Source organism: Nicotiana tabacum, chromosome 3 (assembly GCF_000715075.1).
Source record: "Nicotiana tabacum cultivar K326 chromosome 3, ASM71507v2, whole genome shotgun sequence".
Taxonomy (NCBI): Eukaryota; Viridiplantae; Streptophyta; class Magnoliopsida; order Solanales; family Solanaceae; genus Nicotiana; species Nicotiana tabacum.
In genome coordinates, this window is record NC_134082.1 from 134,174,784 (window position 1) to 134,197,520 (window position 22,737).

The 22,737-nt window shown below is 38.3% G+C and overlaps 1 protein-coding gene, 1 long non-coding RNA gene and 1 other non-coding gene across 3 annotated transcripts; 1 reads left to right on the plus strand and 2 right to left on the minus strand.

Annotated features, from left to right (window-relative positions):
- Positions 1-1,649: 1,649 nt before the first annotated feature.
- LOC107795327 (uncharacterized) lies at positions 1,650-9,665 on the minus strand. The gene is made up of 2 exons (XR_012704290.1): positions 9,465-9,665; positions 1,650-1,942 (listed from the first exon to the last, which is right to left on the minus strand). It is a non-coding gene; the product is annotated as an uncharacterized LOC107795327 (long non-coding RNA).
- Positions 9,666-9,781: 116 nt separating this feature from the next.
- On the minus strand, positions 9,782-10,318 carry LOC142177443 (uncharacterized). Its single transcript, XM_075246127.1, has one exon. The coding sequence runs from the start codon at positions 10,316-10,318 to the stop codon at positions 9,782-9,784; it is 537 nt and encodes a 178-aa protein (XP_075102228.1).
- A 10,233-nt stretch (positions 10,319-20,551) lies between these two features.
- On the plus strand, positions 20,552-20,658 carry LOC142179629 (small nucleolar RNA R71). The gene has a single exon (XR_012708173.1). It is a non-coding gene; the product is annotated as a small nucleolar RNA R71 (small nucleolar RNA).
- Positions 20,659-22,737: the final 2,079 nt, after the last annotated feature.

The window sequence follows — 22,737 nt, forward strand, 5'->3', positions numbered from 1 at the left end:
CCATCCTGAGGCTCCTTTGTGTGCTTTCAACACTTCAATCCGTTTTTCTTCTTGTCATGCAGTAAGAGAAGATGAAACAATTATTGGAAATAATTCTTCCTCAAGATAAACATATTTTAAATGAGATGGGAGAACATTGAGTTCAATTTTTGGTTAAACTTGTACTGGTTGCATATCCTCCTCTGCAAAATCTTTTTCTAGTATTTCGGCTTCTCCTCTGATGATAGGGTCATCATCTTGTATGGTGCCAGATTTGGCCAAACATCTTTCCATTGAGTCTGGAATCAACTGATCATCTTTGAATTCATATGTAAGATAAATAAGCATGTCAATCGAAAAACATGAAGATGATGTCTCATCTCCTGAAAATCTTAATATCTTTTGCATATCAAAAGTGACTCTTTCTTCATCAACTCTCAAAATCAGTTGTCCTTGATGGACATCTATGATTGCTCTCCATGTGGCAAGAAATGGTCTACCCAAAATAATTGGTTCATCAGGACATTCCTTCATTTCAAGTACTATTAAATCTATAGGGAAAACAAACTTATTTACTCTTACGAGCACATTTTCAATTATTCCCTTAGGTTTCTTAGTACTTTGATATGCAAACTGAAGAGAAACACCTATGTCTTTCATTTCACCAAGATTTAATTTTCTAAAGATAGAAAATAGCATCATGTTAATTAAAGCTCTAGAATCACAAAGTGTTTTCTCAAAATATACCCCTCCCAAAGTGCATGGAATTGTAAAACTACCTGGATCACCAAGTTTTTGTGGTAGCTTATTTTGAAGTATAGCACTATATTTTTCAGTAAGCATCACCATAGAAACTTCTTCCAATTTCCTTTTACATGGCAAAATTTCTTTTAGGAATTTGGCATAAGAAGGCATTTGCAACAAAGCATCAGTGAAAGGAATATTAATGTGAATTTGTTTTAAAATCTCTAAAAACTTTGAAAATTGATTATCAAGATTTTCTCTTTTCAGTTTTTGTGGAAAAGGAATTGTCACAGAGAAAGGAGTCAATTTTTCAATATTCTTTTCTTCTTTTTTCTTGAATTCTTTATCTTCAGATAGTTCAGAAGGTATTTCAACATTCTTACCCTTGTTTACCTATTGTTTTGACTTATCTACATATGGTTCATCAAGCTCCTTACCTGACCATAAGGCGATGGCTTTAACGTGCTCCTTTGGATTTTTCTCTGTATTGCTTGGAAAGGGACCTTGAATCTTTTCTGACACAAGAGTTGCCAGTTGACTTAATTTCATTTCCAGATTTTTGAGGGCTGAACCCTGGCTTTCCATCTTTTCATCGGTGAACTTAATGTACTTATACAAAAGGTCATCAAGACTTGAATGAGCTTGTTGAGGCCTTTGCTAATATAGCCCTGCTTGTTGATAAGATCTATAGTTTGGTTGTCCATGATTCTGATTCTGGTATCCCAATAGACCTTGTACTTGTTGTTTCTGGAAGCTTTGAGAGTTCTCTGCACCATTTGGATTGCTCCATTGAAATCCTGGGTGCTTTTGTGCCATTGGACTGCTAAAAGTGTCACGAACCCTAAACCCGGACCCGGTCGTGATGACACCTCTCGTGAAGACAAGGCCAGCCGACACTACCCATTTCAGTATTTAACAGTTAAGCGTTAAGAAACAATCTAAGCATGATCCAATAAACCAAGGTTTAAGCAGTTAATAGTATATTCGAGAAAAATAACCCAACACAGCCTGATACCGGGGTGTCACTAGTCATGAGCATCTAAACAATCCGGAATACTCCAAATCAAACTATAGAGTTTAATACAGAAACTAAGAACATGAAGAAATAAGATAGGGAAGAGCTCCAGGCTGTGAACGCCGACAGCTACCTAGAGACTCCTTGGATCCGCCTGAGCTGGAAATGATCAGTACTCGGGAGCGGGATTAGATACGCCTGAATCTGCACACAGGGTGCAGGGAGTAAAGTAAGTACTCCAACTCAGTGAGTAATAATCATAAATAAAGACTCAAAGCAGGAAATCACATAAGGCACAAGTCATGCTATAATGAAGCAGTAAAACCCTTAAAACAATAAACCAATGAAAGATAGGTAAAAATCATTTAACTCAAATTTAACTTCATGAAAAGCCTTTTTCAACAATTAAGCAGGTAATTTGACAGGCAATTAAGAAAAAATAAACATATTAAGGATCGCCCCTCAGGCACCGTGCCAACAAATTCGCCCCCGGGCAACATCTCAGAACAATACCAGCCCATCGGGCTCAATCTCACATCACAATGGGTACCCGCGCTCACTGGGGGTGTGTAGACTCCTGGAGGGGCCCATTATGGCTTAAGCGATCAAGCCATATCGTGGCATCATCACTAGGCTCTCGGCCTCATATCAACAAGCCACCTCGTGGCGTACATATCTCAGGCCCTCGACCTCATAATCATAATCAGTGTATCACCGCTGCGGCGTGTAACCCGACCCAAAAGTATCCTCATAGCACAGGCCCTCGGCCTTACTCAATCAAAATCACATAAGCCACTCGGGCAACAGTAAAACATGGTGCTCAGCCTAAAATATTATTTGAAATATCATTTCAAATGTTAAAGCAGAGTAAACATGGCTGAGTTTTGAAAATAGTAGAATATAGCATGACTGAGTACAAGTTTAAAGTCAAAACAGTGAGGAAATATTAATAAAAATCCCCGAAGGGTTCAAATAATTGGCACGAGGCCCAAATATGGCATTCAACCCAAAACATGACGATAGCAAATAGTTTTCAATCAAATACGCAGTAAAACAGTCATTCGGGATGGACTACGTCACAATACCCTATAGTGCACGACCCCACGCTCGTCATCTAGCATGTGCGTCACCTTAATATAGCACAACGATATGCAATCCGGGGTTTCATACCCTCAGAACATCATTTACAATCATTACTCAACTCGATCCGGTCCAAACTCTAGCCCGCGATGCCTTTGCCCTCACAAATCGACCATGATCCAAATCTAGCCGCAATCAGTACATAATCTTTAAAATATGCTAAGGGAACAAAGCCCACTTGAAAATATCCAATTTACATCAAAAATCCCAAAATTTCTCAAACCCGGCGCCCGGGCCCACGTCTCGAAATCCGATAAAAAATCACATCAATAAAATCCTCGTTCACTCACGAGTCTACCCATATCAAATTCATCAAAATCCGACCTCAATTGCCCATTGAAATGTCCAAAAGAAATCTCAAACTTTTCTTCCTTTTTTCCCCAATTTTCACTCTAATTTCTCAAATTGAATGATGAAATTCATGACCAAATCATGGAATTAAACCAAATATGAGTGAAGAATACTTACCTCAATAGCTCCACCGAAAATCTCCTCAAATTCCACCTAATACCGAGCTCTCCAATAGTTTTTATGAAATTGGACTTAAACCCTCAATTTAAAATATAAATTGTCTGCCCAGACATTTCTTCATCGTGAACGCGGCATATCCCTCGCTTTCGCGAAGCACACTGCTTCACTGACCGAAATCTCTTCTACACGAACGTGAGAAAGCTCTCGTGAACGTGATGCACAACACACTCAACACCTCACGATCACGACCTCAACTATGCGAACGCGTACAACAAATGCACTGAGGACCCATCTATCCTTCTTCCTCTATGCGAACGCGACCTGAACCTCGCGAACGCGATGACCAAAGACCTCACATCGTCGCGATCGCGGAACCATCATCGCGAATGCAAAGGCCAACTCCACAGCCTCGCACCTTAACCCTTAGCGAATGCAGGACATGCATGTGAACGCGAAGGTCAAAAACCCACAACACCAACAACAGCAATTCTGCAATTTTTTACAACATGAAATGGTCCGATTGACCACCCGAAACTCACCCGAGGCCCTCGGGACCTCAACCAAACATGCCAAAATACCCCATAACCCCATTCAAACTTGTTCCAACCTTCGAAACACTAAAAAAAACATTAAAACACCAAATTTGCATCGAATTCAAGCCTAAGAATTTCAAAATCTTCCGAATTACGCTTTTGATAAAAAACCCAACGAAACCACGTCCGAATGACCTGAAATTTTGCACACACGTCAAAAATGACACAATGGAGCTACTAAAACTTTTGGAATTCCATTCCGACCCCTATATAAAAATCTCACCTATCAACCGGAAAACGCCAAAATCTCAATTTCGCCAATTCAAGCCTAAACCTTCCACGGACTTCCAAAATGCATTCCGATCACACTCCTAAGTCCCAAATCACCTAACGAAGCTAACCAAATCATAAAAATTCCGATCCGAGATCATATAGCAACCAGTCAAATCTTGATCAAACTTTTCAAATTTCAAGCTTCAAACTGAGAACTGTTCTTCCAAATTCATTCCTCTTACCCTGAAAACCAAAACCAACGATTTACATAAGTCACAACACATCACACGGGGCAAGTCATGCCCAAGAATTGACAAGCAAGGTACAAAAGCTCAAAAAGATCGGTCGGGTCGTTACATTCTCCCCCACTTAAACATACATTCGTCCTCGAACGTGCTTAGAGTTGTTCCAAAAGCCAACCAATCGCTGAATAACCTTACCATGCAAATACCCAGGGGTGACCCCCGTCACCCTGTCTCATATACCCGATAACACCACGCAACCGAAATTTCACAATCCAGCCTAGCCCACAAACCTTAGAACTACATTTCCACTCCTGAAATCATCCACAAGATTAAAATCTCACATCTATACTCTGCATAAGCCCGAACAAGCTGTAATAACCCATACCTGCAACCTCAGGTGAAATCATATGATATACCACATAACTCAAACACTTGTAGTGATAACTTCTAATCACGGCAGCTGCACACAACACCCGAATACCGATAGAAAAACTCTTATCAACTAAAGTCTCATTCCAATACTTCCATATACTGCCAATGATAAATGAAACACGCAGTAAACCATAACCTTCGCTCAGATCAACCATTCATGAAGCCACTTCTCCTTTGGCAAATACCATAGCAAATTTCTGAGCCGAACCTCGATATTATCCTTCCAACATGTTGAAACTGAATCCGTTATATTCATTAATGAACCTAATGATCTCATCTAATCCAACACACTACTCTAGTGACATGACACATCAATACAGGCTAAAGCCTCAACTTGTGAAATTCGCGCACCAATAAGCAACAATCCGAACATACTCAAATCATGAAAATGACTCAAATGAAAGAGTTGTACCACAAGCTCCCCAGTACCACCACAACACAATGCTGAGAACCCGTCACACATCATAGAACCAAAACACACAAATCTAACCCACAGGATTACACCGTCCACATAGCTTCGCTCCAATGCGCGACCTCATCCACACACTAGTCCACATGAAACACCTCAAGTGACTATGCTCAAAAATCGACAACCATGCGCAATATGGTGTCTAAAACAAAGGCAATAATTATAATCACTACAAAGAAATTGACATAACATTACACATACCCGAAGGGACACAACCGATACGCCATCCACCGAGCAATAACCAGTACTCTTTCCCGCTCGACTTCCACTATGAAACCCCAATGGAACCGCACCATCTGTGCCTATAACCAACAAATCATAACGTCTCGCAACAGAGAAAAGTAATTCATAGATCACCTCATAACACTAATAGCTCAAGAACAACTGAATCAACACATCCCTCACCAATAGTGACTCGAAGTAAACAAGGCCGTCTCGATGCAGAACACACATCCATATAGGTCTACTAATAAACCCCTTATCAAGGAGTTCCAGAAGCTACTCCTTCAACTTCCCTCACTCTACCGGTGCCATACGATACGGTGCCCAGCACCAAATCAATACCGAAATCAACAACCCCGGCCGGCGACATGTCCAACCACAAGAAACACATCCGAAAAGTCCCTCACCACCAGAACTGAATCAATGGTAGGAGTCTCTGCACTGACATCCATCATGGAAGCCCGAATAAGAAAGACAATCCTTCCTAGCCATATGCTGGGTCTTAGAATATAAAACCACTCGACTAGGCCATGAAATCCGTCGAACCTCGCCACTCAATTCGTGGCATTCCTGGCATAGCCAACATCGCCGCCTTAGCGCAATAGTCCAGAATAAAATGACACAAAGACAACCAGTCTATACCCAATATTACATCAGAATCTAACATAGCAAGCAGCACAAGATCCACTCGGGTCTCCAAACCTGATAGTCACTAAGCAGCGCCGATTCACATGACCTACAACCACAACATAACCTGTTTGTGAGACCTTCCCGTCTCCAAATCCATATGGTACACAAATCATCATATACGATACCAATTTCGTCATCTAAATACATACCATACCTCTAATACTCAATCATTCCACGAGAGATACTCTAAAATTCTTTTGTGCCACCAAGCAAACTCGAATATCAGCAGTAGATATAGCAAGAGAGTGCTGCAACACTACCGAAGTAACATCAACTTAATCACATTGCCTTTTTCTGAAAAATATACCCTCGTCAAATCACTCCAATTAGCATTACCATTTCCTTAATCATCGGAAGATCATTTCCCAAATCATCTGAAGCTCATTTCTCTAATTATCTGAAACTATCGTTGCTGCCTAAGAATTGTGGCCTTCCTTTCAGAACTGATATATGACCTTACACATGCAAATCTAAGTCTTGCACAACATACCGCATATACCATACCGACATAAGGTAAATATGAGAAATTCATATCCATTCCGAGTCACACACAACTACGTACTCAACTAGCCAAGAACTTTTCTATTGGACCTCAGTTGGGAGAAAATAACTATACATCCCCTGCTCTTCATGCCCGTGGAAAATACACACCTCTAACCATGGTAGAATCATCAAGAACTTTTCAAATTCCATTCGCACAAAACTAAATCATTCGAACTGAATCCTTCTAACTCAACTAAGCTACGCAGGCCACTAAAAACCCAAGAGAATTATCGGAAACACCCGCAGAAACTCATTACCTCGTAATCACCCAAAGGACTAATCATATCTTTACCATGTGGATCCGGCCAACTACCAAGCTATCCTATTGATACTAGTTCCTTCTAAATTACCTTCAAATTAATACTTTGCCTTGCCGTAACATCACAATTCCTCAACCCAGACTCACCACATGAGACCCAAGCATAAAACCACATCGTTTAAGGCTCACAAGCCACCGAAATCTCTCTTAAATATTCCCAACTGCACCACGTTCAAAATGCTTACCCTGAAGCGACTTCCTATGAATCCGAAGTCATTACCTTCACCTTCCTGATACTGATATATAGAATCCCATAATTAATATATAAAATACCACAAGTCCTGACATCTTCCAATGAAAACTCAGTTTCTAGCCACATATACAACTTGAAAATACCTAATTGTTACATGTAAAATCTTGAACACCTTAGAATCGTTCTCGAGAGTCATTCACTCTATTCGAACTACAATTAGCCTGATCAAACGAACAGGACCACCCGTGCCTCAATAGCACTCCTATCACAACCCAAATTAGGATTGTGACCGGCGCTTAGGAGCAAGTGCTCCCAAGTAAGCCTCATCGATAATTTTACAAAAAATCGGACAGAGTTTCCCCTGATTTTGGACCATCCCAAAAAATTTCCTGTCTCAAATCAACAACCAAACATCCTAATATCATACCAAACAATTGAAAACTTGCCAATTAACTAATACAAGTCTCCACCATAACTAAATCACCAACCAACCACTAGAAATACTAATTTATCTCCAACTTTGATAAATGAGAACGATACTCGACATAAAACCATAATAACAAAAGAATACTCATGACACTAAAATAATGATAATGGAGCGACTCTAAGAGTTCAATAAAAAGACCATAACAATAAATAAAATCTCTGCCCACGCGAACAAGTGCGAGGCTCAGCGAGAAATATCAACATGTGCGCTCTAATTAACGAAATCCTCGCCTGCGTCAACTGCTGTCTCTATAAAAAACAATTAGCGGGAAATGAGTCACTAGCTCAGTGAGTAATAACACTTAACCACAACTGTTTTTATTTGGGGACAATTCAAAAACATGCTAGTATATCAAACTGAAAACAACATAAAAATGCCCTTTCAGAAACAATAAATAATTTTTAGTCTCATTATACTTTTCTTGTAGTATAATACAAATACAATTCAGTAATAAGCTCGGTAACTACTATATAATATCAGTATTCACATTTTGGGAGGTTTCAATGAACGGATCATGTAATCGGTATAACTGTGGACTTCTTCGCAAGAAGTCAAATATAACGGTAGTCCCTACCAGAGGGAAATCGGTAACAGTATACTAGTTCTATCTTCCCACTAGCGAGGGCTATAACTGTACTGTATAGTCGGTAAGTACAAGGAGCACCAGGTCTAACAAACCCGCCGTTGGCTACAGTATCCTTCAATGTCTACTCCCATTTATACTTGTCTCTGTAATCCGTATATACTCATAGAAAATATTTTAATACAATATAAGGCATTTCGGTTCTTATCAAATCATATATAATTTTATTTCGATAACAGTAAATTCAAGTAACGGTAAAACAAATCTAGTGACAACGGCAATATTTAAAACAACGGTAATCATCTCAAATAACTATTTCGGTATCATATCGAGTAAAAAACTTGTCCCACATGCAACTCAAAATAATCGGTAACATATTTATATTAAAAATCATGCAAGTTATGAAAACACAAATTGCGGTAAGATTACTACTCACAGTAATCGTGCGAAATACCAAACTCTTCACCTCGAACGATTCATACAATTTTCTTCAATCAATCTATAACCACATCAACATCGATCTCGTGTTAATTGCCTCATTTAAGCTAAATCCATCACTAGTTTAGAATATCCAATCCTCCGAGTTTTATATTTAACTCTTAATTTGCCGAATTATAGTTACCCACATATGAGTAATTACTAATCTATTAACTACAACCTATTCATATAATTTATTAATCCAATTTCATAAAGTTCTATTGATTCTTTAGGACGAAAATTCTCAATAATCATGTAATAATTAGCTAATCATTAGAATTAAAATTGAAGACAATAAACTTTGAAACATTGTATAGCAGAACCGGAAACACATCGTGTACTCTTTTATTAACATTGTGCACATAACCTATATTTAATTCAACTCTTTAATATGTATATTAATTACCATCATTAGACAATTATTACTCCACACCCGTTCTGCCCCAATTATTAGGTAATCATCATTCCTTAAATTTAAAAGAATAAATCCCGTAGAAGAGTAGTAATTTCTTTCTAGCGGCATATTTGTTTCTTCTATATCTAATTCCCAGAAGTCATTGCTATATTATTCCCTTGTCTCTAGATAATTGGTAAGATAATTACAAAGTAAATTATGTGTAAGGTTAGTGTCATGTATAGGGATAAATACCTGAATTATAGTTTCCTCCCTCACTTTTCTTCTCCAACTATGGTCGTCGCTCACCCGATTTCGCTTCTCTTCGTTCTATTTTTTTTCTTTCTTTCTTAGCGTTTTGTAGCTTCTATTGTTTAATAGCAGATTTGCTGCCTTTTGCCCTTTTCGTTTCTCTTTCCAATGGGCTTTAGCCCATTCTCCTATTATTATTATATATATATATATTATTATTATTATATATATATATATATATATTGGTTAAAGACTTATATGCCCTTATTAATATATAGGGTATTACATTCTCCACACCTTATGAAATTCGGTCCCCGAATTTAATTCTGGTACGTACCTGTAGACTGAAATAAATGAGGATACTTGACTCGCATAACATCTTCTATTTCCCATGTAGCTTCTTCAACAGTATGATTTCTCCATAAGACTTTAACGAGCACAATTTCTTTTGACCGTAACTTTCTTACTTGACTATCAACAATAGCCATCGACTCCTCCTCATAGGACAACTTCTCATCGAGTGGTATAGTCGGTGCTTCAATCACCTGAGATGAGTCTGATATATATTTTCTTAGCATTGGGACATGAAACACTGAGTGAATAAAGGACAACTCAGGAGGAAGTGCCAAACGATAAGCCACCGCTCCCACTCGGTCTAATATCTCATACGGTCCTATAAACCTAGGGCTCAACTTGCCTCTTTTCCCAAACCGCATCACACCTTTCATAGGGGAGACTCGTAGGAACACTTTGTCCCCAATTGTGAACACTAAATCTCTTCTTCTCTTATCAGCATAAGACTTTTGTCTACTTTGAGCTGCAAGCAATCTCTGTCTGATCAACTGGACCTTGCCCATAGCTTCTTGTACTAGGTCGGGTCCCAATAAGTTAGTCTCACCAGCTTCAAACCATCCGATAGGAGAACGACATCTTCTACCATACAATGCTTCGTACGGTGCCATTTGAATACTAGACTGGAAGATATTGTTGTAAGCAAATTCAGCTAATAGTAGATAAGTGTCCCAACTACCTCCAAACTCAAGAATGCAAGCTCTCAACATATCATACAAGATCTGAATAGTATGTTTAGACTACCCGTCTGTCTGTGGATGAAATGCAGTAGTAAGATCTACTCGTGTACCCAATGCTTCTTGAAAAGATTTCCAAAAGTGTAAATTGAAATGTGATCCTCTATCAGAGATGATGGATACTGGAACTCCGTGAAGTTGGACAATTTCGTTCAAAAATATCTATGCATACCTGACTCCACCATATGTAGTCTTCACCGACAAAAAGTATGCTGATTTCGTCAGTCGATCTACAATCACCCATACCGAGTCACAACCTCTAAGGGTTCGTGGTATCCCGGTGACAAAATCTATAGTAATTCTTTCCCATTTCCACTCTTTAATCTCTATTTGTTGTAGTAGTCCTGCGGGTCGTTGATGCTCAGCCTTGACCTGCTGACAAGTCAAACAACTAGAAACAAAGTTAGCAACATCTTTCTTCATACCTTCCCACCAATAAAATTGCTTCAGGTCATGGTACATTTTTGTGGATCCAGGATGTATAGTGTATTTAGTGTTGTGAGCTTCTTTAAGAATAGCATGTCTCAACCCATCTACGTCTGCTACACATAGCCTGTCACCCATTCGAAGAACACCATCACTTTCAACAATCATATCCTTGCTTTTACCAGTTAAGGCCTCCATCTTCGTATTTACATAATCGTTCATCCTCATATTGGGTGGTCTTAATGCGCTCAACTAATAAAGACTTAGCCTGAGCACAAGCCAACAATGCCTCTGAATTTCAACACTAAATCTGATACCTGTATCTTCTAGTCTCTGAATATCTTTGGCTAAAAGTCTCTTTGCAGGGGATATATGTGCCAAACTCCCCATAGATTTTCTACTCAATGCATCAGCCACCACATTGGCTTTTCCAAGATGATACAAAATAGAACAATCATAGTCTTTGAGTAGTTCCATCCAACGACGCTGCCGAAGATTTAGATCTCTCTGCTGAAAGATATACTTTAGACTTTTATGGTCAGTATAAATCTCACAAGTTTTGCCGTATAGATAATGCCTCCAAATTTTTAGAGCAAATACCACTGCATCCATTTCCAAATCATGTGTAGGATAGTTTTGCTCGTGCTTTTTCAATTGTCTCGAAGCATAAGCTATAACACAGCCATTTTGCATGAGAACGCATCCTAATCCTACCCTTGAGGCATCACAAAATACTGTACATCCTCCAGAACCTGATGGTAAGGCTAATATTGGTGCAGTTGTCAGACACGTTTTGAGTTTCTGAAAGCTTTGCTCACATTCCTCTGTCCACTGAAACTTTGCATTTTTCTGTGTTAGCTTGGTCAGTGGCACTGCTATTCTGTAGAAATCATGCACAAAACGCCTATAATAGCCTGCTAAGCCTAAAAAGCTGTGAATCTCTGTAGGAGAAGTAGGTCTGGGCCATTTCTACACAACTTCAGTTTTCTTAGGATCTACCATAATTCCATCTTTGGATACAACATGCCTAAAAAATGCTACCGAGTCTAGCCAGAATTCGCACTTCGAGAACTTAGCGAAAAGCCTATGTTCTCGAAATGTCTGCAACACAGTCCTGAGGTGATCCTCGTGTTCTCCTTGGCTATGAGAATATATCAGGATAATAAATACTATTACAAATCTATCCAGAAACGGCTTGAACACCTTATTCATTAAATCCATGAATGCAGCTGGAGCCTTTGTTAGTCCGAAAGGCATCACAAGAAACTCATAGTGCCCGTATCGAGTTCTGAAAGCAGTCTTAGAAATATCTTCATCTTTGATTCTAAGTTGATGATAACTAGAACGGAGGTCAATCTTTGAAAAGTGAGCAGCTCCTTGTAACTGATCAAACATGTCATCTATACGAGGCAAAAGATATTTATTGCGTATTGTTATCTTGTTCAACTGTCTATAGTCAATGCACAATCTCAGGGATCCGTCTTTCTTCTTTACTAACAGTACTGGTGCACCCCATGGTGATACACTAGGTCTAATATAGCCCCTATCTAACAAATCTTGTAATTGTTGCTTTAGCTCCCTCAACTCTGCTGGTGCCATTCGATATGGGAGTATCGATATGGGTTGTGTGTCAGGTAGCAAATAAATACCAAAGTCTATTTCTCGTATTGGAGGCAATCCTGGTAAATCCTCAGGAAATACATCAGAAAATTCTCTCACTACTGGTACATTTTATATACTAACTGTTTCTTTTCTTGTATCATTTACAATAGCTAAGAGACCCAAACAACCTTTCTTCAGAAGTCGTTGAGCCTTCATAAAAGATACAATTTTGCAAGTCTCTGAAACCTGACTCCCTCTTAGAATAAAACTGGGTTCATTTGGTATCTCAAACTTAACTATCTTTGCATGACAATCGACTATAGCATAGCAAGAAGATAACCAATCCATTCCCATCAGCATGTCAAAGTCAATCATATCAAGTACAATAAGGTCAGCTAGAGTATCTCTACCCTCAACCCGAATCTGACAAGCACAATACACGTATTCAGCTAATAGAGACTCTCCAACAGGAGTAGCAACTAGAAAAGGATCATTCAATAGCTCGGATTGTCTACTAAATTTCAAAGCAAAGTACGAGGACACATAGGAGTGAGTAGATTTCGGATCGATCAACGCAAGTGCATCAAATGAACAGACAGAAAGAATACCTGTAACCACTGCATTTGAGGCCTGAGCATCCTGTCTAGTAAATGCAAAAACTCTCGCCTGAGCTCTACCAACATTTCCTTGTCCTTGATTTATAGTAGCACGGTCTCCAACACCTCGACCTCTATTTCCTGTACCTGTAGCACCTGAAGTATTACGAGTAGTCTGAGTCGCTGCAGCTAACTGAGTAGAAGCCTGGTTGAAATTTTTTGGAGGCTGAGGGCAATCCCTCAAGTGATGTCCCAACTGGCCACACCGAAAGCACTCTCCAGTTAGAACACGTCATTGGCCCAAATGTGATCTATCACAAGTCTGGAAGACTTGAGTAGTGGCATATATCTGCCCAGAATTACGATGTCCAGAAGATGATGGTCCCCTATTACCTTGTCTGTAATGTGGTTTGTATGTGGACTGTAAAGACATGTGAGTCCCTGTTTGAGAACCCTGTTGTTGTTGTTGTCCCTGATTTCCTGCTCCTCTATTTTCACTAAAACCACCACTGAAAGCCCCTTCTATCTTGGCCATCTTACGTAAATCACTAGTTGCACGCTCCTCACGTCCTTTGTTTTCAATCTTTCTAGCAAGGTCGACCACATCAGAGTAGGATAAAGTCTTCATCTGTGGGGCTACTGCAGTGTATAGACGAACAACCAATCCATCAACAAACCTCTGAACTCGAGCTTCTTCGGTAGGCACTAAGTGAGGAGCATATATAGCCAGCTTACAGAACTTAGTATTATATGTTGACACATCCATATCTGGAGTCTGAACCAATCTCTCAAAGTCTCTAGCATATTGTTGCATCAGACTGTCTGGAAGAAAATGATTCTTGAACAACTTAGTGAACTCGTCCCATGTCAGTAGTGCTGCTCCTGCTGGCCTTCCTAGCAATACAGTTTCATACCATGTGTTGGTCATATCCTCTAGTTTGTATACTGCTAGCTCCACGGCTCTCTCACTAGAACATCCAAGAGCACATAATGCCTTGAGTGTCCCATCCAAGAAACCTTGAGGATCTGCTGAATTATCGGAACCTGTGAATTTTGGTGATTTCAATTTCAGAAACTCGTGTAGGGATACTTCCTTATTCCCAAAAGGTTGAGTCTGTGCAGGTGCTTGTGCCTGTAAAGTAGCCTAAGGAGCTGAACTTTCGCCCTGAGTAGGCACCAATGCCTCTAACACATTCAGTAACCTTGCCACTGCATCTGCAGGTAAGGCAACAATAGGTACAACAGTTGGTACTGGTGGTGGAGCGTTTTGAACTCCCTGCTCTTGCACTTGATCTGGCATAACAACTTGGGTTTGAACCATGTTCCCAACTTGAGGTTGAGGAGCAGTCTGTCTTCTAGTTTGATGAACCCCAATTTGACCATCACCCCGGGTAGCACCACGTCCAGCACCACGTCCAACAGATAAAGGTGTGTGTGTCCTAGCCATCTGTGAAAGAAATATTCCAAAGTCAATCTCAAGTTATCTCAACGCACGATCAAAGAATGAAAGAAGGGAAAACTTTCCTAAATCTTCAGTAGCCTCGAGATCATAAGTATGGGCGCCTACATACCCATGAACAAAACTCTACTAAATATTGCTCCATGACTCGGGACTTAAAGCCTAAGCTCTGATACCAACTTTGTCATGACCCAATTTAGGATTGTGACCAGCGTTTAGGAGCAAGTGCTCCCAAGTAAGCCTCATCGGTAATTTTACAAAAAATCGGACAGAGTTTCCCTAATTTTTGGACCATCCCAAAAATTTTCCTGTCTCAAATCTACAACCAAACATCCTAATATCATACCAAATAATTGACAACTTGCCAATTAACTAATACAAGCCTCCACCATAACTAAATCACCAACCAACAACTAAAAATACTAATTTATCTCCAACTTTGATAAATAAGAACGATACTCGACATAAGACCATAATAACAAAAGAATACTCATGACACTAAAATAATGACTATGGAGCTACTCTAAAAGTTCAATGAAAAGACCATAACAATAAATAAAATCTCTGCCCACGCGAACAAGTGCGAGGCTCAGCGAGAAATATCAACTTGTGCGCTCTAATTAACGAAATCCTCACTTGCGTCAACTGTTGTCTCTGTAAAAAAAATTAGTGGGGAATGAGTCGCTAGCTCAATGAGTAATAACACTTAACCACAACCGTTTTTATTTGGGGACAATTCAAAAACATGTTAGTATATCAAACTGAAAACAACATAAAAATGCCCTTTCAGAAATAATAAATAATTTTCAGTCTCATCATACTTTTCTTGTAGTATAATACAAATACAATTCAGTAATAAGCTCGGTAACTACTGTATAATATCAGTATTCACGTTTTGGGAGGTTTCAATGAACGGATCATATAATCGGTATAACTGTGGACTTCTTCGCAAGAAGTCAAATATAACGATAGTCCCTACTCGAGGGAAATCGGTAACGGTATGCTAGTTCTACCTTCCCACTAGCGAGGGCTATAACTGTACTCTATAATCAGTAAGTACAAGGTGCACCAGGTCTAACAAACCCGCCGTTAGCTACGGGATCCTTCAATGTCTGCTCCCATTTATACTTGTCTCTGTAATTCGTATATACTCATAGAAAATATTTTAAAACAATATAGGGCATTTCGATTCTTATCAAATCATATAATTTCTTTTTGGTAACAGTAAATTCAAGTAACGGTAACAGATCTAGTGACAACAAAAATATTTAAAACAACGGTAATCTCCTCAAATAGCTATTTCGGTATCATATCGAGTAAAAGACTTGTCCCACATGCAACTCAAAATAATCGGTAACATATTCATATTAAAAATCATGTGTAAATCATGCAAGTTATGAAAATACAAATTGCGGTAAGATTACTACTCACAGTACTCGTGCCGAATACCAAATGCTTCACCTCGGGCAATTCGTACAAATTTCTCCAATCAATCTATAACCACATCAACACTGATCTCGTGTTAATTGCCTCATTTAGGCTAAATCCATCACTAGTTTAGAATATCCAATCCTCCGAGTTTTATATTTAACTCTTAATTTGCCGAATTATATTTACCCACATATGAATAATTACTAATCTATTAACTACAACCTATTCATATAATTTATTTATCCAATTTCATAAAGTTCTATTGATTCTTTAGGACCAAAATTCTCAATCATCATGTAATAATTAGCTAATCATCAGAATTAAAATTGAAGACAATAAACTTTGAAACAGTGTATAGCAGAACCGGAAACACATCGTGTACTCTTTTATTAACATTGTGCACATAACCTATATTTAATTCAACTCCTTAATATGTATATTAATTACCATCATTAGACAATTATTACTCCACACCCATTCTGCCCCAATTATTAGGTAATCATTATTCCCTAAATTTAAAAGAATAAATCCCGTAGAAGAGTAGTAATTTCTTTCTAGCAGCATATTTGTTTCTTCTATATCTAATTCCCAGAAGTCACTGCTATATTATTCCCTTGTCTCCAGATAATTGGTAAGATAATTACAAAGTAAATTATGTATAAGGTTAGTGTCATGTATAGGGATAAATACCTGAGTCTTAACTCATATCGCAACATGAAATTCACTTCACTCCCGACTAGAACACATGAAAGGATTCTTCACACACCCATAACTCGGGGCTATACCTCAAATCGAGATGAAAATCAAGTACCTAATAGTTCTTCTATCCTCCAATAGACCCTTCTCGTCATTCCCAAATCATATTGATACACCTCGCAGTCATAACATACTCATCACATAGCTATCCAGTCATTACTCCTACCAATAAGGCACTACCGAATGTATAAGTTCAAAAACACTTGCTCACACAATCAGCACCTCGGTGCTCAAGCTATAGGCAAAAATCCAGCCTTGAGTCCTCCAGACTGGCCCAACATCAATACACAAAGATCATCGCCCCTTGATTAGGGAATCACAAGCCATCGATGCACATCTGATACCGAGTGCTCATGCGCGCATACGAACGCGTGGAAGGAATTCCAAGAGTTACTTTTCAAGCTGAATCAGGGACGCACGATAAGACTTCAAGAATGTGAAGTTTTTCCTAAAGGTTTTGCAGACTCTCGAGGATAAATACAGACATCTCCTACCGATCCACGAGACTCTACTAAACCTGCTAATGACTCGTGAGACCTATTTAACCTAGGCTCTAATACTAACTTGTCACGACCCAAAACCCAAACCTGGTCGTGATGGCGCCTCTCGTGAAGACAAGGCCAGCTGACACTACACATTTCAGTATTTAATAGTTGGGAAGAGCTCCGAGCTGTGAAGACCGACAACTACCTAGAGACTCCTCGAATTCGCCTAAGCTGGAAATGATCAGTACTCGAGAGCGGGACCAGATACGCCTGAATTTGCACAGTGTGCAGGGAGTAAAGTAAGTACTCCAACTCAGTGAGTAATAATCATAGATAAAGACTGAAAGTAGGAAATCACGTAAGGCACAAGGCATGCTATAATGAAGCAATAAAACCCTTAAAAACAATAAACCAATGAAAGATAGGTAAAAATCCTTTAACTCAAATTTAACTTCATGAAAAGCCTTTCTCAAAATTAAGCAGGTAATTTGACAGGCAATTAAGAAAAGATAAACACATAAAGGTTTGCCCCTCGGGAACCATGTCAATAAATTCGCCCCTCTGGCAACATCTCAGAACAATACCAGCCCCTCGGGCTCAATCTCATATCACAATGGGTACCTGCGCTCACTGGGGGTGTGCAGACTCCTGGAGGGCCCCTTACGGCCCAAGCGCAATATCAAGTCATCTCGTGGCATCATCACTAGGCTCTCAGCCTCATATCAACAAGCAACCTCGTGGCATACATATCTCAGACCCTCGGCCTCATAATCATAATCAGTGTATCACTACTGCGGCGTGCAACCTGACCCAAATGTATCCTCACAGAATAGGCCCTCGGACTTGCTCAGTCAAAATCACATAAGCCACTCGGACAATAGTAAAACATGATGCTCAACCCAAAATATTATTTGAAATATCATTTCAAGTGTTAAAGCAGAGTAAACATGGCTGAGTTTTGAAAACAGTAGAATATAGCATGACTGAGTACAAGTTTAAAGTCAAAACAGTGAGGAAATATCAATAAAAATCCCCGAAGGGTTCAAATAGTTGGCACGAAGCCCAAATATGGCATTCAGCACAAAACATGATGATAGAAAATAGTTTTCAATCAAATACGCAGTAAAACAGTCATTCGAGATGGACTACGTCACAATCCCCAACAGTGCACGACCCCACGCTCGTCATCTAGCATGTGTGTCACCTTAATATAGCACAACGATGTGCAATCTAGGGTTTTATACCCTCAGAACATCATTTACAATCATTACTCACCTCGATCCGGTCCAAATTCTAGCCTGCGATGCCTTTTCCCTCACTAATCGACCTCTGGATGCTCCAAATCTAGCCACAATCAGTACATAATCATTAAAATATGCTAAGGGAATAAAGCTCACTCGAAAATATCCAATTTATATCAAAAATCCCGAAATTGCTCAAACCTAGGACCCGCGCCCACGTCTCGGAATCTGATAAAATCACATCAATAAAATCCTCGTTCACTCACGAGTCTACCCATATCAAATTCGTCAAAATCCGACCTCAAGTGCCCATTCAAATCTCCAAAAGAAATCTCAAACTTTTCTTCCATTTTCCCCCGTTTTTCACTCTAATTTCTCAAATTAAATGATTAAATTCAAGACCAAATCATAGAATTAAACCAAATATGAGTGAAGAATACTTACCCCAATAGCTTCACTGAAAATCTTCTCAAATTTCACCTTCTCCCGAGCTCTCCATTGGTTTTTATGAAATTGGACTTAAACCCTCGATTTAAAATATAAACTGTCTGCCTAGACATTCTTCCTCGCAAACACGGCATATTCCTCGCATTCGCAAAGCACACTGCTCCATTGACCAGAATCTCTTCTACGTGAACGCGAGAAAGCTCTCGCAAACCCAATTCACAACACATTCAACAACTTGAGATCGCGACCCCAACTACGCGAACGCGTAGAACAAATGCACTGAGGACCTAGCTATCCTTCTTCCTCTATGCGAACGCGATCTGAACCTCGCGAACGCGATGACCAAAGACCTCAAACCTTCACGATCGCGGAACCTTCTTCGCAAATGCGAAGGACAACTCCACAGTCTCACACCTTAACCCTTCACGAATGAGGGACATGCATCGCTAATGCGAAAGTCAAAAACCTGCAACACCAACAGCAGCAATTCTGCAATTTTTCACAACATAAAATGGTCTGATTGACCACCCGAAACTCACCCTAGGCCTTCGGGACCTTAAGCAAATATGCCAACATATTCCATAACCCCATTCAAACTTGTTCCAACCTTTGGAACACTCAAAACAACATTACAACACCAAATTTGCATCGAATTCAAGCCTAAGAATTTTAAAATCTTTCGAATTACGCTTTTGATCAATAACCCAACAAAAACACGTCCGAATGACCTGAAATTTTGCACATACGTCAAAAATGACACAACGGAGCTACTAAAACTTTTGGAATTCAATTCCGACCCCTATATAAAAATCTCACCTATCAACCGGAAAATGCCAAAATCTCAATTTCGCCAATTCAAGCCTAAACTTTTCACGGACTTCCTAAATGCATTCTGATCATGCTCCTAAGTCCCAAATCACCTAACGGAGCTAACCAAATCATAAAAATTATGATCGGAGATCATATACCAACAAGTCAAATCTTGGTCAAACTTTTCAAATTTCAAGCTTCAAACTGAGAACTGTTCTTCCGAATTCATTCTGATTACCCTGAAAATCAAAACCAATGATTTACATAAGTCACAATACATCACACGGGGCAAGTCATGCCCGAAAACTGACAAGCAAGGTGCAAAAGCTCAAAATGACCGGTCGGGTCATTACAAAAAGGGTACGGTTTATAACCGACAAAATGGACATGTTCGTCATTATGATTGTTTGCTTGACATTCATGGTTCAGATGGTTTCCTCCACACGTCACAAGTCTCAAATTGGCTTGGTTGTTGTGTATTCACCTGAAAAAGATTCAAAGTTTTGTGTCAAAGAAACAATTTGTTGTGTTAGTGTATTTAAAATATCAGCCTGATTTACATAGCAGCCTTCTTGACGATTACACGCTCAGATGGCCATTGGATGTCAGTCTCAGAAATCTCGTTCAACAATTTCAATGCTTTCTCCGTGGTTTTTCCCAATACAGAACCTCCTGCAGCTGCATCAATCACATTTCTAGCAAAGGGTTTTAACCCGTGATAAAAAATATATAGTTGCATATGTTCAGGAATGTCATGGTGTGGACATTTTCTTAACATTCCTTTTAATAATTCCCAAGCTTGATAAACTGACTTAGTGTCAGTCTGCAATAAATTAGAGATGTCTTGTCTTAACTTTGTGGTTTTAGCAGGGGAAAAATATTTATTTAAAAATTTCTGAGTCAGTTGGTCCTATGTGGTAATGGAACCTTGTGGAAAACTTCTCAACCAAGTCTTGGTATCTCCTTTTAAAGAAAAAGGAAATAGCCTTAACTTGATAGCTTCAGGAGGTACTCCATTATACTTAGTTGTTTCAACAAGTTCCAGAAAGTCAGTTAAATGACTGTGTGGATCTTCACTTGCGTCTCCAGTGAAGATGCAAGACTGTTGAATTGTTTGAATCAGGCTAGTCCTAATTTCAAAGTTGTTGGCTACCACTGGAGGTTTTCTTACACTAGATTCACAGTTGAAGCGGTCAGGTCTAGCATAATCCCTTAGGATTCTGTTTGCTGACCTTGGTGCTACTTCATCAAACTGATCCTCCACATAGACTGGTGATTGAATGTCTTCTACTCGCTGATTTTCCATTCCTTCACCAGCTATGCTTTGAGAAAATGATGTTTTTTCTTTCCTGCACAATCGAAGAGATTTTTCAATTTCTGGATCGTAACTAGACAACGTTTTTGTAGAAGAACGGGTCATAAACTACTTAAAATTTTAAAGAGAAAAAATAATAATAGTAGTTTCTAAAGCAGTACTAGTAGTTAATAAAATAATTAATGAAATTTTTTAAGGACAAAAAAAATACAATAATATATATTAAATATAAGTAAAGATAGTACTAGTAAATAATAGTAATTAGAAATAAAGTTAGAATACTATTTATAGGTAAAAGTGCTAGTAATATACTAAATATACTAAAGGAAAGCTAATAATAGAAGTAGTAGGAAGAAGTACTAGTTAGTAGATAGTGAAAATACTAACAGAAATAATAATAATAATAATAATAATAATAATAATAATAATAATAATAATAAATTCTCAAATTAGTAAAAAAATATTTAATCTGAAATAGATGTATGCGAATCCCCGGAAACGGCGCCAAAAATTTGATGAGGCCAATATGTATTGAAATTTCCTGCTCGTACTCTGTCAAATTCTAATATAGTTTAAGATATCGTCCCACAGAAACTGAATATTCTATGCTACAGACTTGTAATATTTTAACTACTATTTGAGAGAATCAAATTGATGAAAAGTAAGTGAGGTATAAAACTTGTTAATCACTTAAACTAAACAAAATATTTTTGGAAGATTTATAATTTAAAAAGGAGTAGGGAATCATTGAATTCACTTGATAATATTACTATAATAAAATCTCAATTTCTACATTTATTTATCTAAAGAATAATGGCTTATTTCTAATACAATTATATTTTGCTCACTAAGAAATAATCAATTAATAGCACTCCGTGAGAGTTATGTTAATTAATCAATTTAAGACTAGTGACGTTTAAACCGAAATATTTTTCTTGCTTGAATTGTGCTAAAAGAAAGTAAAAACTTCGTGAGAATATTTTTACCAAGGATCAATAATCTTGTCTACAACAATTCCTCCGTGAGAATTAAAACTGAGGCAAGCAAGATTACTGACTTGAAATAATAGTTTACTAAAAAAATTACTTTCACACTACTATTTTATTCATCAGTTATTATATATTAATTTTGCTCCGCGAGAATTATAAAATTAATATATGAATAACTTAGAGATAAAATATGTAGATGTGATGATAGAGTAATTAAAAACCATTATCTCAGCACACTATGAAATGTAAATAAAAAGTTTGAAGCGAAGAATATATAAGAACTAAGATAATATTATAAAATATGTCAAGCTTCATAAACTATCCTAACAAAAAGAAATTACTCCATTATGGAGTAAGAAAAGCTAAAAAATATATTTAGAAGACTAGAAATATTTAAAAGACTAAGGAAATATTTTTACTACAAAGAAAGAAGATCAAGACTAGTTCTTGTCTTACTAAGATTTTTTATCCTTATACAAAGAGAGCTTGCTATTTATAGGAAAAGATGAGTAGCTTTTGTCATGTTCCACTTTTGCGAATGTGAAATCCATGTCTGCGAAGTGACCTTTGTGTACGTAGATTCTATATATGCAAATATGGCACTTGTGCTTTCATTCTTGACTTCATGACT

Coding starts and splice junctions, on each gene's coding strand:
- LOC142177443 (XM_075246127.1), bottom strand. CDS start 10,318: ATGGGCAAGGTCCAGTTGATCAGACAGAGATTGCTTGCAGCTCAAAGT.